Here is a 17,633-nt window from a genome sequence, read left to right on the forward strand (position 1 = left end):
TTAGCCTACATTAGGATGTTAAGAGCAACATCTTTTTTTGTGGGGGGGGGGGGTTTTTTTTTTTTTTTTTTGAGACAAGGTCTCATGCAGCGCAAGCTGGACTTAAGCTCACTTTGTAGCCCAGGCTGGTCTCAATCTGGCAACAATACTTCTACCTCAGCCTCCAGTCCTGGGATACCAGGCGTGCACCTCCTTGCCTGGCCAATACTGCTGTTTTGATTTGAAAGGTTCCAAGTTCTCCATGCTGAGCCATATCCTAAGCACCTAGCAGATGGAGGCTGGGTGGACCTGTCCAGGCCACAGATAAGACAGTGAAGAAGCCATACAGACCTGCAGCAGAGAGGACCCCGGCTCCAGCAAGCCCTCCCAGCCACACGGGAAAGCTGCTGTATAAAGTGGGGACGGCTGGAGGGACAGGAAGTGCTCCCACGGGGGCCCAGAAATGGGCATCAGGGAACAAGGAAAGGCAGCTGTGTCTACCTGCCCTACAATTTCACTCTGGAGGATAAGGCAGGAGGATCACGAAGCCAGCAGGGACTAGAGTCTGAGGTGAGCCTGGATTCGATGAGTTTGTCTCAGAGGGGGAAAAAAAAATGAAAGAAAGAAAATTGTCAAGCCAAAGGAAGAAACCAGAAGGATATAGGGAGGCTGGAAGAAGCTAGAAGGAGTGGCACGGTCATCCTGCACTCTGGGAGGCTGGGGCAGGGAACTGCAATCCAACCCCAGCCTGGGCAATTCAGTGAGATCTTGTCTCCAAGAACAAAGCTGGCTGTGGTGGCACACACCTATAATTCCAGCATTTAGGAGGCTGAGGCAGGAGGATTACTGTTTCAGGACCACCCTAGGCTGAGTTCAAGGCCAGCCTCAATTACAAAGCAACCCTGTTTCAAAAAAAACAAGTCAGAGAGAAAGAGAATATGTGTGCACTGGGACACAGCTCAGTGCGAAGGCTCTGGTTCAGATTCCCTAAACCACCATGAAAAGAAATAATAAGGCCCGGGGAGATGGCTCAGTGGAAGACAAATACATAATGAAAAAAGCACTTGGAAGATAGTCCTCCCCACCACCCAGGCTGCAAGGAGGGCGTAGGTACTGAAGGATCAGTAGGAGTTCACCAATTAGAAATGGAAGGGAAAGCATTTCAGGCAAAGTGAACAGAGGAAGACCGAGAAGCATCCCAGAGCTCGGAGTGTGTGAGGCCCGGGAGAAACTCCAAGGGAGGCTAAGGAGCTAGGCTGTACCCTAAAATACTGCTAGGCAGAACCCGCACTTATGGTGCCACAAAACCATCCTGCGCCCTAAGGAGTCCCCTCGCCATGTTCATGAGCCTGGACGACCCTGGCGCCCATGATGGGGACCTCTCCGCCCCCAGCTCCTGGCCCAGGACAGCTTCTGTCAGTCCACACTGAGTAGCTCTCTGGCGTGAGACCAGAACCCCAGAGGCTGAAGGCTGGAGAGAAAAGCCAGCAGCTGGGATGCCCAGCATGGAAAGTCCCGGACCCACAGCAGGGCCATGGTTAACAGCAGTCAGGGCTTCCAAACGTTCCAGAACCTTTGAAGAATTAGAGAAGGACTTTTGGGGTGTGGTGGCACATGCTTGTTATCTCACACTGGGGAGGCTGAGGCAGGAGGATCAGAGTTCAAGACCAGCCTGGACTACAAAGTGAGCCAAGGCCGGCCTAAACTGCATAGTGAGACCATGGAAGGACCCGTGAGTTTGTCTCCTTTTCAAATTTTCCAGTACTGGGCATCACTAAGCTACATCTCTAGTCCCTTTTTTTTGTGTGTGTGTGGAACTGGGGATTGAACTCAGGCCCTTTTGCTTGCCAGGAAAGCGCTTATTCCACTGAGCCATCTCCCGGCCCCTCTAGTCCCTTTTTATTTCTATTTTGAGACAGGGTCTCTTGGGGTTGTTAAGCTACCCAGGCTGGGCCCAAACTTGAATTTATCCTGCCTCAGCCTCCCAGGATACTGGGCCAACAGGGGTGCACCACTTCACCCAGTTTGAATGGGCCCAATTTTTATAAGAGGACACCAGCAGCAGACGCCGAGCCTGTCCTGCATCTGCAAATGGGGCACCTCTGGAGAATGGGAGAACCACCACCTGCTGCCCACAGCACCTGTGAGCTGAAGTCGTGCTGCTGCAGCTGGCGACCCTCCCTCAGGTCCCAGCAGCGCACGGTGTTGTCCAGGCCACCTGTCCACAGTCGGGTGCCGTAGTCGGAGATGTCAATGCAGCTGGCCCCATCTGTGTGACCCTGGAACTGCCTGCAAGAAGAGGCTGGTGTCCAACCGGCATCAGGGCTCCTTGGGCACATGCCGCAGGGTGGTCACCCAGGCAGGACATAGCCAGGATCCCAGTCACCCACACCCACCTGACCATGGTCTGATTCTGCAGGTCCCAGACCACGATGTTGCCATCGCTGCAGCAGGAGAAGCAGACCTTGGCATCAGGGCTGACCGCCAGGGCGTAGCAGGCAGGTGCTGAGGAGGTCAGCTCAGCCTTGATGCGAGGTGTAGGTGCCGCCAGATCCCAGATGGACAAGGTACTGGCCTCTCCCCCCACGATGAGGCTCCGGCCATCTGGCAGCAGCTTGCAGGAGCGGATGTAGTTGTCCCGGTTCTGGGAGACCCCCAGGATGGAAGCCCAGTTGGAGGTGATCCGCCTGGTCATGACTCCAGAGGCCCCACCCAAGGGTGCCCTTGCTCACCTCAAGGCAGTCCCGCCCCTTGGGCCAAGTAAGCCTCTCCTCCAACAACCCCCACCCTTTAGGTAATATAGCTGGTATCCTTTCACCATCTGCCACAGGTTTTACCATGAACCCTGAACCCGCCTCTTAGGGCCAAAGCCTTATGCCTTAAAGCTGTAAACACCACCTTGACTTCCACCCTGACCTGTTAGCGCCACCCAGGGTTTTATACGACCTCATCCCTCAAGGCTGCAAGCCTCTCTCATCCCACTATAAGCTCCGCCCTCAGGAGAAGCCACCCTCTTCAACACTGCAGGCTACACCCTATCCTATGCAAATCAGGTCTTTTATCATTAAGCCCCGCCCCTCGGGGCTATGTGCTCCGCCCTAGTTTGCGTAAAAGCCACACCCCTTTGGCCTGCAGGCCACGCCCCTGGTCCTCAAGCCCACCCTTCACAGATATGCTCCACCTCTTTGCCTAGACACTCGGCCAATTAACTGGTAGGCTTTGCTCCCTGGCCTGCGTGCCTAGCCTCTTGGGCTGCAGCCCGGCCCTCCTCACCAGGCAATCCAGCTGGGCGACGGGCGTCTTGGCACCAGGCTGGCCTACGTCCCACACCTTCACACAGCCCTTGCCACCTGTGTATACGTGCTGCGTGGAGCCACTGATGGTGACGGCGCAGACGACCTCGCCGTGTGCCAGCGTGTGCAGCTGCCGCGCATGCCTAGGGATCCCTGCCCCCACCAGTGCATCCGAGGGGAAGGGCACAGGCTGCATCTGGCCGTCCGCGGACACGTGGAAGGAGTAAGCCCTGTGGGGCACAGGCAGCGTGGGGACAGGGACACCACTGAGCCTCAGCACCCAGAGCAGGGTATCTCCTGCCTGCTCCCTGCTGTGGCAGGGACAAGGGATGGAATCGTGGAGGTGGTGGGGAGGCACAAAGGGAAGGGCTCTGAGGGGCACAGTAGCAGGCACTTTAGGGATGCTTGCAGAACAGAGATATTTGAGGATGCCCCCAGAGCTCTGGGGCCCAGGCCTCTTGCTAGGCAACTGTCCCCGCCACGTGTGGCCAGTTATGCTTTAATGAATTCTTTGGGGTCCGTGCCTGACATCTCAGCACTCTTGGAGGCTGGGGCAGGAAGACTGCAAGTCCCAGGCCAGCCTGACAACTTAGTGACTTAGACTCTGATTCAAAATAAAAAAATGAAAAGTACTGGGAACTGGGGCTGGAGAGATGGCTCAGTGGTCTAAAGCACCTACTTGGAACAGGCTTGGCAGAGCACAGGGACCGCGGTTCAGTCCCCCAGCACCACATGCCAGCCAGCCGCGCCCCCTGGTGGGCTGAGCTGGCCACACATACACACACACACACACACTAAATGTTAAAATTAAAAAAAAAAAAAAAAAAGTACTGGGAACTGAGTTCCGCATGAAGGCCCAGTCTCCGTCTCTGGAACCAAAACAAAAACAACAAAAACTGAACTTCAATGTGTCCCTTTCATTCCTGCTTGTGCAGGTCACATTTCAAGGTCCCAGGGGGCTCAGAAACAGGCCAGCTGGGGCCTGCCCACCACAGCAGTCTGATGCCTTCGGCCTGCTGCCTGCCAGGATCTCCCTTTCCCCAGCAGGGACAACACTAAATGTTTTTTTTTGTTTCTTTGTGGGTTTTTTTTGGTGGAACCACGGAATGAACTCAGTCTCCTGCACTTGCCAGGCAAGCACTTATTCTACTGAGCCATCTCCCCATTGTGCTCCAAGAACCCCACTTATGCTCCAGAAGAGGTCTGGGCCACCCAGAACCCTCACACTGCACCCATACAGTGACTCCAAGAGCAGGAGGAGGCAGTGGGCCGGCGGATGGTACTCACGGCTTCCCTCCTGGGACTGTGGGCAGCGTAGAGGAGACAGAGGAGCCTCGGAGGTGGGGGTGTGACTCAAATGCCATCTGCTGGGACACCAGAGCAGATCCCTCAGGGCAGGAACCTGCAGCCACTTCTGCCCTGTCCCAGAACCCAGTCCCTTCCCCAGAAGCAGAGGAGCTTGGTCTCCTGGGCTTAAAAGAGCTGGTTCCACTGAGGGGGACCCCACAGTCTCTACCCAGAAAATCCTAGAACCCCAGGATGGGAAAGATCCATCCGAGGTTCAGATTAGGTCCAGATCAGGGGTCTGCAAAGCATGACCTCAGGAACTACCCAGGGGCCTCTTGGCTTTATAAATAACTTCTCAGGGCCAGGTGTTCTGTTCCTCATTATACAGCTGGAGCGCAGCTGTTCATGCACTGTCACAGGTTCCGATTTGGGCTAAGCACATGAGTTACTGAGATGCGCAGGTCATCTTCTACATGGGCCTGCCAAGCCTGCGCCCCACCTCCCGCCCCATGCCCCTGTTCTTCTGGCCCCTAGGGGTCCTGCTGACCCCTGCCATCTCCACCCCGAGGACTCACCATGGGGGAGCGCCTGTACACCACAGAGCTGCTGACCTGGGGGGACAGGTGGAGGCTGACGTAGGAACTGGGCATGGAGAGGTCCCCGTTGAGGGTGCTGTGGGAGCCCAAGCTGAAGGATGTGGTGAATGGGCTGGACAGACTCAGGGGGTTCCTCAGCGCTGAGCGAGAAGAGTTGGGTCCTTAGACTGGATTCTGGGTCCCTGCTACCTTTCTGCCAATTTGTGAACAGCTACCTATCCTTCAAAACCCAAACCCATTACCATAAAAAAAATTAAGATAAAAGAGGGGGGGAGCTCAGTGGCACAGAGCTTGCCCAGCAAGAGCAAGGTCCTGAGCTTTGATTCCTGGTACCAAAAAAAAAAAAAAAAAAAAGAAAAGAAAAGAAAAGACTCCACCCCAGCACCCACCAGCATCAGGAACGCTTAGGAGCCTCTCCTTTCCAGCAGCTAACCCGGAACCCTCTCTTCCCAGTCACCCTGATTAGTCAGAGTAGAGATCAGAAGGATCTGAACTATCCCCCCTAGGGTCTCACCCAGGCTGTCTGTGGAGGGTGCTGGCTTGGCCGCCAGCTGGCAGAGGTGACTGGCAGAGCTGGGCCCGGGGGTGGATGTGTCCTGGGACGGAGAGGACTCGCAGGACTTAGCTGCAGGAGGACCGGTGGGAAGGTCGTTCTACAAAGAAAAGACAGGGCTGAGAGACCATCAGGACCTATGGCCCAAGGACTTGGGCAGATCCTGCATGGGAGAGAAAAGCAGAGGACACCGGGGCGGACGGTGCTCCTGGGAGGTGTGCACAGGTGGGCGGCAGCGCATGCGCAGTTGCAGGGCCTCGCATGCCAGAGCCAGGTCTTACGGCCTGGGCTGGAGGAAACCAGGGGTGACAGAGGTAAAGGGTGAAGGCTTACTTTTTTTTTTTTTTTTGGAGACAGAGTCTTGCTGTGGCATAGAATGTAGTACCGGGGATAGAACTCGGGACCTTGCATTTGTCAGGCAGACGCTAAGGCTACAAAGCTATCTCCTTAGCCTCAAGGCTTACGTTTTTTTTTGTTGTTGTTGTTTTGTTTTTTAATTTATTTATTTGTGTGTGTGTGTGTGTGCGTGTGTGTCTGTGGCCAGCTCAGCCCACCAGGGGGCGGGGCTGGCTGGCATGTGGTGCTGGGGGATTGAACCGTGGTCCCTGTGCTTTGCTAAGCTTGTTCTAAGTAGGTGCTTTAGACCACTGAGCCATCTCACCAGCCCCCAAGGCTTACGTTTTTAAAACCCAAATTCCCATAAATCTCTCTCAAACTCCTCCCCCTCTCCAAACCCGCTGATCCCACGGTTCTGTCCTCTTTCCTCGTGGTCTTTATGAGGTGTGATCAAAAAGATGGTGAATGCCGCGGCTGAGCCCCACACAATGAAAAGGCAGCTCGTAAACCCACGATGCTGCGTCCTCCTTAGTCACTGACAGAGCTGGTACTGTGCAACTTGTGGCTCCTCCCCAAAGTCAAAATGACCGCGAAAGGCAAATGCTGTGAATGGGTCCAAGACATTAAAGCTGCCAGGACACTGCAACTAAGGACTTCTGCAACAGAGGACTCCAGCGCTGCTGCAGAAAGTGGTCGGGACGACAGGATGGGTGTGTTGGGGGGCGGTGTTGGGGGTGTGGCTTTTACCATCAGTTTACAAAATGGAACATTCACTGGAGTTTCCCATCATGCCTCACACAGGAGGGTCTGCACACATCAGGCTGGGTGGACCGGGGACTCAAGATCTGCCAAAGGGAAGCCCCATGCCCTCCACTGCGGGAGGCACGCACACAGGTGGGGAGGTGTATCGTGCAGGGATGTGGGCAGGATCCCATAGGGGGCGTTGGTGGGGGTACTGGGCATGGAACCCAGGGCCTCCTGCATGCCAGGCAAGCAATCACCACTGCACCACTCTTTATTTTTGAGACAGGGTCTCACTGAGGTACCAAGTTGTCCAGACTCAGCCTGTATTTGTGATCGTCCTGCCTCAGCCTCCTGAGTAACTGGACATGTGCCACCGAGCCAGGCTTTATCTTTGGGAGGAGGAATTGAGAACTCAGGGGTAGGCTCACCAAGAGGGGACAGGCAGTGAACTCTTGGGGCAGGGGCATCTGCCCAGCGGTCCCTCCCCTGGAGGGGGGGACCTGAGGGAAAGGGCTGCCAGCCAGATCCCCATCCCAGCTTCACACCCTCTGTTCCTCCTACTTAAAAGAATTTTGCCTCACAGCCAGACACTGTGGCACTCTGGGAGGCTGAGGCAGGAGGATCACAAATTCTAGCCCAGCCTGGACAATTTAGTGACTTAGTGAGACCCTGACTCAAAACAGAAACTAAAAAGGGCTGAGCAAAGAGCTCTTTTGGAAGCCAGGTTCCATGGGGGGGGGGGGTCTGTATTCTGTCCCTGTCCTGTTCAGTGTCCCAAATCACAGAGCCCTGACTGGCAGGGTCTCAGAAGACCCCTGGGGGGGGGGGCAGTTCCTAGGGGAGAAAGACCTGCTCTAATCCCTCCTTAAAGTTTCCCTGGCAGTGGAGGGAGGAGGGCACTTAAGATAGAGTGACAGCCCCAACCTCTGGCGGTTGCCATGGCAACCTGTTGGCTGGGGAGGCCTAGAAACCGACAATCTCACCCGGGGCAGACTCAGGGCAGGGGTCTGGGGAAGATTTGGGGAGAAAGTAAGCCCGGAAATAGAGCTGATCACAGCACCCCAGGTGGGCGGTGCTTTGATGGTCCCTGGAGGCTGGGAAAGGCTGGGGGGCCGGACCTCGCTCTCCTTGGAGACATCTGGGGCGGGGGGTCACGGGTCTCTCAGTGCCTCTGGTAGCACTCAGCCACCAATGCCAGGGCCGAGGTCCACCCAGTGCTGCCAGGGCTCTGGCTGTTTATTTGCACGGGATTTCCTATGTCTTGGAAGAGGTCGTTGTTTCCCATGTAAGGTGGTGAGTTGCTCTTAATATTTATTTTCCCAGCTGAGTTACAAAGGTGCAGTTTTCATATTTACTGAGGTTCTACCGAGGGAGTCTGCAGGAAAAACCAGGGGCAAAGGATCACAGGTGGCCGCTTGCATCGGACCTCCCAGGATGAGCACCCCCTGGCGGGCTGCCTACCATCCCAGCACTCTGGGAGAATAGCCAAGAGTTTGGGTCTGGCCTGGGCAACTAAGTGATTTAACAAGACCTTGTCTCAGCCCAGTGTGGTGGCAGCGCACACCTGTAGTCCCAGCCATCAAGAGGCAGAGGCAGGAGGATCTCTGGAAGAGTTCAGGACCAGCCTGGACTACAAAGTGAGCTCAAGGCCAGCCTGAACTGCACAGGGAGACCCTGTCTCAAAAAAGACCAAAAACAAACCAAGAACTCATCTCAAAATAAAATACAAAAAAAGGTGAGGGCATAGCTCAATGCAGAGGCCCAGTGTTCAATCCCCAGTACCCCAAAAAGAAAAGAGACAAAAGCGATCTCAGGATGAATAAAATGAGTTTTGCACCCCCTGCCCAAGCCTTACCAGGACAAGCTCTTTTGCTCTGGGGATTGGTGAGCCCAGGCTGGAGGCCAAGGAGGCTGGGCTGTCCCCAAGGTCCCGCCGGGCAGGGACACCGATGGCTGCCTTTCCACAGGGCGTGGTGGCTGGGCTGGGTGGGTCTGAGGGCTGGTCCTGGGGGACATTGGGCAGGGCACAGTGAAGACAGAGCCCTGGTCCACATGCACGCTGCCTCCCACCCCTCCTCCACCTCACTGTCTTCACCCATAAAGACGGGCAAGGCCTCTACTCCCGAGGATTCCCCCAGCCACGACTCACCTCGTCCACTACCAGGTTATAATCACTCTTATCTTCATCACTTTCCTAGGGAATCAGAGAGGAGGGACTCAGCCCAACAGGCCCCCACCACACTCCCACATCTCCTTGGAAAACACGGGGATTCCCTGACCCCCCTGCAGCAGCCTACTTGTGAATGGCTGGAGTGTCACTGGGACCCTGAGGTCCTGGGCTCCAGCCTCACTCCCTCTAGGTTCCCCTCCACACTGTCCCAAAGAAATTTCCTAGAACCTCTCTCCACCACTGCTCTGCATCTTGCTGTGGCTCCCTACTGCCTTTGCGAGAGACGGGGCTAGGACCACTCACTGGTGCAGGAGACACTGTGCTATGAAGCCCAGTGGAGAGGGCAGCCAGGCCTGGACGCACTGGGCAGTCTCTGGGGACATCTGGTTTGGCGGGAAACCAAGGCCAGACTGGTCCAGTCCGCAGTGTGGAAGCCAAATCTCCCTGCTAGATAGGTTTACCCTAACCTCCTGCCTGTGCCATGTATTGTGTTTTTGTTTTTTCTTACACTACTGGGGATGGGATCCTGAGCTTTATTTTTTTTTTTTTTTGCAGAACCGGGGATTGAACTCAGGCCCTTGTGCTTGCCAGGCAAGCACTTATTCTACTGAGCCATCTTTCCAGCCCCTGAGCTTTAAGACAGGGTCTTGCTTAGCTGTCTGGTTACCCAGTCTGCACTGGAACTTGGGATCCTGCCTCAGCCTCCCATAGTCCTGGGAAAATGGGCAGCCACTATGCCTAACTCCATGCCAATGTTTTGTGTTGTTTTTGTCTTTTGGAGACCAGGTCTCACTATGCAGTTCAGGTTGGCCTTGAACTCCTGCCTCAGCCTCCTGCGTGCTGAGGTGACAGGCGGGCACCACGATGCCCAGCTAATGCCCAGTGTTTTGAACGCAGGGCTGGTCTCCCACATGCCAGGTAAGTGGTCTACCTCATATTGAACTCCCAGTCCTGATTCTCCTTTATATTTGTTAGTTGCTGTCTTTTTTTTTTTTTTTTTTTGGCAGAACCAGGGATTGAACTCAGGCCCTTGAGCTTGCCAGGGAAGCACTTATTCCACTGAGCCATCTCCCCGGCCCTAATTGTTGTCATTTCTAAAACAAGCAACGCCCTAAGAAAGACACCAGCCACTCTGAGAGGCACATTGGTCAACCCAAGCCAGCAGGTGGCTGGGACCAGGCTGCAGCTGGCCCTGCAGAAGACATGAGGACTCCCCAGATGTCCCCAGCCCTGCCTGCAGCCTGATGGCTAGGGCTCAAATTTGGGTTCAGATGGAGGCATTGGGTCCAGAGAGGCAGGCATCCGAGGGGCTCTCAGGGGAGCAGGAGTGTGAGAGGGAACCCCAGGGCTACAGACTCACGGCAGCTGGTCAATGTGGCAGCACAGGGTCTCTGCTGATTGGCCAGTGCCCTGTGAGCCCTAGGGAGCTACAGAAGACTTTAGAGCGAGGGTCGTGTGCACAGCTATGCTCTGGAAGGCACCCAGGCCCAGACCAGAGACTGATCTTGGACGCAGGTACCTACCTGGCCGCTCGGCAATCCCCCAACTCACGTAGGGTCCTGCCAGGTCCTTGTCCTCTGCTCTTGGCTTCCCGCTGCTCCCAGGGCCACTGGGTCGCTCTTCTTCCACCAGGCTCTCAGGGGGCGAAGGGGACACACTCTGCAGGGAAGCCGGGGCCAGGAGGGTCAAAGAGTCAGGGTCCTGGGCTCCCGACTGTGTAGCAGTGGCCAGGGGCTGCTCTTAGGGTCAGAATTCTGGTTGGGAAGAACTGGCCTTTCCATGGGATCCCCTTCCCTACAGGCTCATCCTGCAGCCTGGATGGGGAACCTGAGGCCACAGCATAGGCAGCAGGACTCCAGGTGGCCCACCACACACTGCACAGCCCTGGAGGCAGGACCCAGGGAGCCAGGGACCCTGGCATGCTGCTAGTGCAGGGGAGAAGGAGGCAAAGGTGGCAGGGAGAGCTTAGTTGACCGGTGTGGCTGACAGGCAGCTTTCATATTCACAGCCTCAGCATCATCTCAGTATGATTTTTATTTTCTCCTTTTCAAAACAGGATCTTGCTATGTAGCTCAGGCTGCCCTGGAATGTAAGACGATCTTCCTGCCTCAGCCTCCCCAGTACCAGGCTGATCAGAATGTATCACCCCACCCAGCTCCCTGCTTGAAAGATTTAAAGAAACAAAGTTCCTGCAGTACAGGCCTCTCTCCTATAGGAAGTCTGGGCCACACAGCATCACTGAGGGGGGGGTGCGGGGGTCGTCCTCTCCACTTGGAGCAACCTAGAATTCATGGCCACCCCTCAACTTACCGGGCTCAGGCCTCTCTCCACTGGCAGATGGGAGGAGGGCGGAGGCAAAGAAAGAAGAAGAATCAGGGCTTTAGATTCCATGGGGACAGGGTGCGTGCAGCTCTCTATAATCTATTATTTTGGGGAATTTTCTTTCCCTTTTTTTGAAACAGGATCTCACTATATCGTCCAGGCTGGCCTTGAATTCGTGGTGATCCTCCTGCCTCAGCCTCGCGAGTGCCAGGATTACAGGGGCTTCCACCACACCTGGCTCCCTAATCCATAAAGCCTTCTTCCTAGCTCAGAATCTCCCCACCCCCCACACCTCTACAGTGGTTTGTCTCTTCCATTTCCAATAGATGTCTAGAGAGGGCTAGGGATTTGCCAGGTCACACAGCATGGGGGTTAGGGTGAGCCCTGTGCCCCAGCATCCCCCGACCCCTGTGGAGGCTCTCCACTCACCTCTGGACCCCTCGGGCTCCATGCCCATGCGATCCTCCTTGGTGGCTGCCACCAGCTGGGCCTGGGCAGCCAGTGCTCCAGACAGGGCAAGCAGCCCAGTGGCACTGCTGCCCACCAGCCCAGCTGGACGAGGGGTGAGGGGTACAGGGGGGGCGTGGTGGGACAGGGGCTGGAGCTGCTGCTGCTGGAGGAGGGAAGAGGATGGGCCAGGGGTGGCAGGGGTGGCAGGGGACTGGGTCTGAGCAGAGGGTGTGACTTGCACAGGGTCCCCAAGGAAGCCAGAGCCAGGGCCAGCTACCCACCCACCACCCAGTGCTAGCCCTGCCTCATGCCAGGAACAGAGGTGCAGCATCCCCACAGCACAGGCATGGAAGAGACTCACCCCAATAAGGCTGTTCAGCTCCCCGACTGTCACCTGCTTCGCTCGCTCTACAGCCTGCAGCACTTGCTGCTGATGCTGGGGAGAAGGGGGCAGTGACACGGTCTACACGGGGTCCCCAACTCCATCGACAGTTCCAGCCTCCACTGCTCATCCTCACCAAATTCCTGCCTGCCCCATTTTCCTAATTTTTTTTTTTTTTTTTTTGCGGAACCAGGGATTGAACTCAGGCCCTTGTGCTTGCCAGGCAAGCACTTATTCTACTGAGCCATCTCCCCAGCCCCGCTAATTTATTTTTGCAGCCTCAACCCTTTTTAATTTTATTATGAGGTAGGGTCTGGCTAAGTGGCCCAGAATGGATTTGAACTCGAGATCCTCCTCCCTCAGCCTCCCACACAGCTGGGATGATACAGGCATGTGCCCCTGGACTCGGCCATTCCCTTTCTTCTTTCTTTTTCCCTTTTCTAATGATGAAATAAGCATGCATTTAATTTTTATTTTTATTTTTTTTATTTATTTTTTATTTTTTATTTTTTTATTTTTTTTTTTTTTTGCGGAACCGGGAATTGAACTCAGGGCCTTGTGCTTGCCAGGCAAGCACTTATTCTACTGAGCCATCTCCCTGGCCCTAAGCATGCATTTAAAAAAACAAAAAAGCAAAAACGGGCTGGGGAGATGGCTCAGGGGAATAAGCACTTGCCTGGCAAGCACAAGGGCCTGAGTTCAATCCCTGGTTCCACCACACAAAAAAAACAAAACAAAACAAAACAAAAAAACACATGTAAGTGCAAATATAGCTAATAATTACAACCCGAAGTCTCCCCTGGGCAGTACTGGCACTAGGGAGAGGCAAAAGCTCTGTGGGGGCATCCTGGACTCTGCAGGATGCTGGGCACCATCCCCAGACTCTACCTGCTCTGTGCCAGAAGCAGCCAGTGTGACAGTGAAAATGTCCCCAGGAAAGAGCCACTATTACAAATTGCCCCTATGTGCCAGCCAGGGCACAAATCACCAGCAAGCGCACACACACACCACCCCCCCCCCCCGTGCCTGTCCCCCTCCCCCACGTTCCGGAAGTCATTGGCTCTGCGCCTTCTGAACTATTTATTGCTTACCCCCCCCCATGACTAGCTCCTTTTACTCTATCCAAATGTTTTTTTGTTTTGTTTTTGTGCTGCAGGCGATACAGCCAAGGGCCTTAACAAGCTGGGCACAAGCTCTGCCCCTGAGTCACACCCCAGCCATGAAAGGGACACATATGGAACTGGGCTGGGAGGCATAGCCCTGTCCTCCTGGCACCCTGGGATGCCGAGGCAGGAGGACAGCAAGTTTGAGCAATTTGGCAACTCAGCATGACTTTGCCTTATAAAACATAAAACGGGCTACAAATGTAGCTTAACATGAAGGCTGTAGGTTCAATCCCCAGCACTGCAAAAACAGAAATCTAAATTGGGCACGGTGATGCACGCCTGTCATTGCAGCTCTCAGGAGGCTGAGGCAGGAGGATCACAGTGTGCTCAAGGCCTGCCTGATCTGCATAGTGAGACCCTACCTAAAAATAAATTAAAAAATCTAAATACCAAGGCTGAGGGTGCAGCTAGCTCAGTGGTGAGCCCCTGCCTAGCAAGTATGAGGCCCTAAGTTCCAGCCCCAGCACCCCCCTAGGAAATGTTCTGCCTTTGCAGGCCCAAGGTCTCTTTGTAGCCACTCAACTCCATGGCTGCAGTGGGAAGCTCCTACACGCTGTACTACAAGAACGGCCATAACTGCATGCCAATAAAACTTCATTTACAAAACTAAGTGGAGGTGCCCTGCAAGATAGCTCAGTGGACTAAGCACCTGCCTAGGCAAGCACGGGGACTGGGGTTCAATCCCCAGCACCACAGGCCAGGTGGGCCCCGCCCCGAGCATGCTGAGCCGGCCAACTTCCAGGCCATGGTGGCGCATGCCTGTGATCCCAGTGCTGGGGAGGCTGAAACGAAAGGATCACTATGAGTTGGAGCTGCACAGTGAGACCTTGTACCAATTTAAAAAAAAAGTGGAGGGCTGGGTTTGGTCCTGGAGCAATTCTGTCCCTTGGGGAAAGGATCTGCTGGAGCAGCCCTATGCGCCTTCATTACCTCCCTACCAAAGGAGGTCTCACCCCTGACTGGGCCACCTTGACCCCAGCTCAGCCTCAGACGCCACCTCCACACCCTGCTTCACAGGGCCTCTCTCACCCTAGGCTTCCAGAAGCCTCTGCCTCTGTGGGGCAGCCCCCACCAAGTGGAGGTGCCCCACCGTGCTTGGTCTTCATTGCAGTGAGCCACCGACCTGTATTTATCCATTTAACCTGTCTGCTCCTCTCCAGAAGCCCCAAAAAGCTTCAGGTAGAAACAGAAGCTGCCTGCACAAAGGTCCTGAGGCCGGCAGGAAAGAAGGGCACCCTCACAAGGGCTCGCTTTGGTTTTGCAGCTTCAGTAACCTGCCCACCCAGTTATTATGTATCTTTGCTGACTCTATCTCTTTTAAACGTTTGTGTTAAAAAGTATGTAAGAAGTGGCCGAGGAGATGGCTAGAATAAGCGCTTCCCTGGCAAGCCCAAGGACCTGAGTTCGATCCCCGGTACCACCAAAAAAAGAAAAAATTTATGGAGTGCATCCCACAGCTGCATGCTGGCCACACCGCCCACCTCCCCATGCTGACCCTGCCCCCAGGAGACATTGACTCCTGTCCCAGCCCCAGCCCAGTACCGCCGTCCTCCTCCTATCTCTGTGGCTCTGACCACACTAGGCAGTCCTGGGAGGGGGACCCTGCGATGTGTGTCCCCCTGTGCCTGGCTCGGTTCCATGAGCATAAACTAAAAGCCTTTCAAAGAGGCACTAAGTAGTTGTCAGCTTCGGGCCCAGTGCATGGAGCATGCCCACGGCCACAATGATAAGCCTCCCCCACCCCCTCGCCAATCTTCTCTGCCCCGAAGCCACCAGCTCCCTGCAGGGGCAGTACCCGAATGCCACACTCACCTCCTGCGTCAGGAACGGGATGATCTGGGCGCAGATCCCGCTCAGCCGCTTCACGACCTCAGCCTGGCAGGGGCAAGGAGATGGGCTTGGTGGGGCTGCGGACCCTTGTCCCAGCCCCTAGCTTCCAGGGGAGAAACATTGTTAGAGCCAGGAGATACAGGAACTGACACCTCTAAATGCAACATGGAAACTGAGGCCAGACAGTCTCCAGTTGGGGGAAGGGCCCAGCCTTTGAGTCTGAGCCCCGCAGATTCCCCAGGTAGCCTGGACTTCAGGAACCAGAGGCATCTGGCTATTTAAGTGGCCACAGACGCTGTGCTGGGGCCCTCTATGGGAGGGAGGGGGCCACACCAGCGACCCAGAGACCCCGAAGAGCTCCAAGCTGAGAGAGCTGTACACCAACCCCACCTGCTGCACTGTCCTGAGGCTGGGCATGTATAGCCTGTCCCTGCCAGCATAGCAGGACACCTGACCTCACCCCATGCCTTCTGCCCCATATGAGGCTCTGTGGCCAGCACCCAGGACCCACATCATGTGCCCACACACCAGCCCCTTACAAGCACATCAAATCAGCAGAGTCCATCACACTGGGAAAGCAGGCCAGGGTGGGCACAATGGGTGTCCTATTCCCAGCTGCCCCCCAGAAAGTCCCAGTGGATTCCAGCATCCTGGTGGACAGGATCTAAGAGCCCAGCATCTAGGGTCTCAGAACCTACTCATCGCCTCCAAAGCCTCTGGGTGGCCTGAGTCCAGCACCAATGTTAGACCCTGAATTTACCTCAGAACACTGAGATCTACTTCAGAATCCTGGGGTCTAACTCAATACCCTGGGATCTAGCTCAGGACCTTGGGGGTTGTCTGCAAACCCTGCGACTTGCACGGCACCAGGCTGGAAACATTCAGGATTCCCTGGCCAATCCACTGGGATGAGCCTTGGGCCCTTCAATGTAGCAATGGAACCTCAAGCCCCATCTCCAAACTTCACATGCTCTGGGCTGAAAGAGACCCCCAAAACCACCTGTCCAGCACCCCTGGAAGAGAAGTCACCTCACATGCTCCTGACCCTGCTGTTGCTATCTATGCCCCCTCATCAATGGGGACACTTGGTTCCTGTCCTCTACAGCCTTTCTGCCCACTCCAGCTCCAGCTGTGGGCCACTGTTCCCAAAAGCTGAGGACCATTTTTCCTTTCAGAAACAGAAATTGCTCCCCTAGTCACGGCTGGGCCCACTGGGGTCTCTGGGGTCATTTCAGGATCATCCATGGTCCTCAACTGACCATGCTGGGGCCTGTCCAAGGTGTCCTGACCCCAGCCCTCCCCAGGGACCCTGGGAACCCAGGGTGGTACCTGCTTGTGCATCTCAATGTTGAGCCCATAAGACATCTCGTAGTACTGCAAAGGAAAAGCACTGGCAATGTCCAGGGACGGGTACGTGGCCATCCCCAGCTGGGTGACATGGGTGTTCCAGGCATGCCATACCAAGATGCAAAGCAGCCAGCTCCACGGCGTCCCAGAAGTAGAACCAGAGATATCAGGACGCATGAAGAGGGGTCCCCTCTTCCCTTCTCAGGGAACAGAGCAGGCAGAAGCCACCCTGAGACCCAAGGCCCTGGGAGCCACCCCAGGACGGCTACTGCTGGAAACCCAGGAACCCAAACCAGCCCAGTGCTGGCTCCGAGGGGCAGGAGAAGGCTCCGAGGGGCAGGAGAAGAGCTACCACCCTGTGCCCCGGCAGCCTGACACTCACCATGACATAATGTCGCTGCATCTCCGTCTTCTCGCTGGCCAGTTTCTCACATTCCAGCTTGAGGCTGGGCAGGAGAGAGGCCAAGGGGTCCCCACAGGCCACGTGGGCACTTCCCAAAGTGCAGGGGAGTCTCACCTCCCCAGCCTCCCGCTCCCGCCCCCACCCCCAGCAGCTTTATGAACTCAAAACGCCCCAGCAGCCCTGACCCCCCCACTCTAACCTCGCCCCATCCCTGCTCCTCCACCTGCGCGCCCTGCCCCCGCCCCGTCCAGGTGTGCAGGCCTCCCCCGCGCCCCCACACCTGTGGTACTGGGCCTGAAGAAACTGGAATTCTTCTTTGATGCGGTCGCAAATCTCCAGGATCGAAAACTTAAAGGGCTGGCCGGAAGGGAGCGGGGTCTAGGGCGGGGGAGAGGACCTCAGGATCTGGATTCTCCCCACGCCCCGCACGGAGGGGCATACGGGGGCGTCCGCTCCTCCGCAGCCCCGGCCCCCTCTCACTCACCGGGTGCCGTCCCTGGGGGTACATCCTGCTGCTCCGGGGGGCGCCCCCGCCCGGCGCCACCAGAGCGCACAATACGGGGGCTCGGGAGCTCCGGGGGGCCTGCCCGAGGGGAGAGGAGGAGGGTGAGACGGCGCGGGGCAGCGACGCGGAGTCCCCGGTGTCGCTCCTAGCGAGCGCGTCCAGGGTCCGGCACTCGGAAGCCCCCTCCCCGACTGGTCACAGGCAGGGGGCGCGGGGGCGACGCGCAGCCGGCGCAGAGGTCGGCGGCCGCGGCCCGGGCTCGGTGGCGGC

The 17,633-nt window shown here is 56.1% G+C and overlaps 1 protein-coding gene across 7 annotated transcripts in view; it reads right to left on the minus strand.

The window, feature by feature from the left end:
- Tle2 (transducin like enhancer of split 2) overlaps nt 1-17,627 on the minus strand; it is a 21,347-nt gene extending 3,720 nt beyond the window's left edge. The window contains exons 1-17 of one of the 7 annotated variants that reach the window (XM_004632719.2): nt 17,343-17,627; nt 17,139-17,236; nt 16,838-16,901; nt 16,438-16,482; nt 15,091-15,153; nt 12,092-12,166; nt 11,710-11,890; nt 11,269-11,288; nt 10,510-10,617; nt 8,938-8,982; nt 8,644-8,793; nt 5,670-5,808; nt 5,135-5,295; nt 4,560-4,636; nt 3,253-3,502; nt 2,376-2,623; nt 2,121-2,268 (exon numbers count right to left, since the gene is read on the minus strand). In XM_004632719.2, the coding sequence (XP_004632776.1) occupies nt 2,121-2,268; nt 2,376-2,623; nt 3,253-3,502; nt 4,560-4,636; nt 5,135-5,295; nt 5,670-5,808; nt 8,644-8,793; nt 8,938-8,982; nt 10,510-10,617; nt 11,269-11,288; nt 11,710-11,890; nt 12,092-12,166; nt 15,091-15,153; nt 16,438-16,482; nt 16,838-16,901; nt 17,139-17,236; nt 17,343-17,366 (1,896 nt within the window). In that variant the 5' untranslated portion in view covers nt 17,367-17,627. Of the gene's footprint in view, nt 1-2,120; nt 2,269-2,375; nt 2,624-3,252; nt 3,503-4,559; nt 4,640-5,134; nt 5,296-5,669; nt 5,809-8,643; nt 8,794-8,937; nt 8,983-10,509; nt 10,618-11,268; nt 11,289-11,709; nt 11,894-12,091; nt 12,167-15,090; nt 15,154-16,437; nt 16,483-16,569; nt 16,589-16,837; nt 16,902-17,138; nt 17,237-17,342 lie in introns of those variants that run through there. The other 6 variants (XM_023716759.1, XM_023716760.1, XM_004632717.2 and 3 more) reach the window with 6 other exon arrangements.
- Nucleotides 17,628-17,633: the final 6 nt, after the last annotated feature.

This window comes from Octodon degus, unplaced genomic scaffold, assembly GCF_000260255.1.
Source record: "Octodon degus isolate 3935 unplaced genomic scaffold, OctDeg1.0 scaffold00050, whole genome shotgun sequence".
Taxonomy (NCBI): domain Eukaryota; kingdom Metazoa; phylum Chordata; class Mammalia; order Rodentia; family Octodontidae; genus Octodon; species Octodon degus.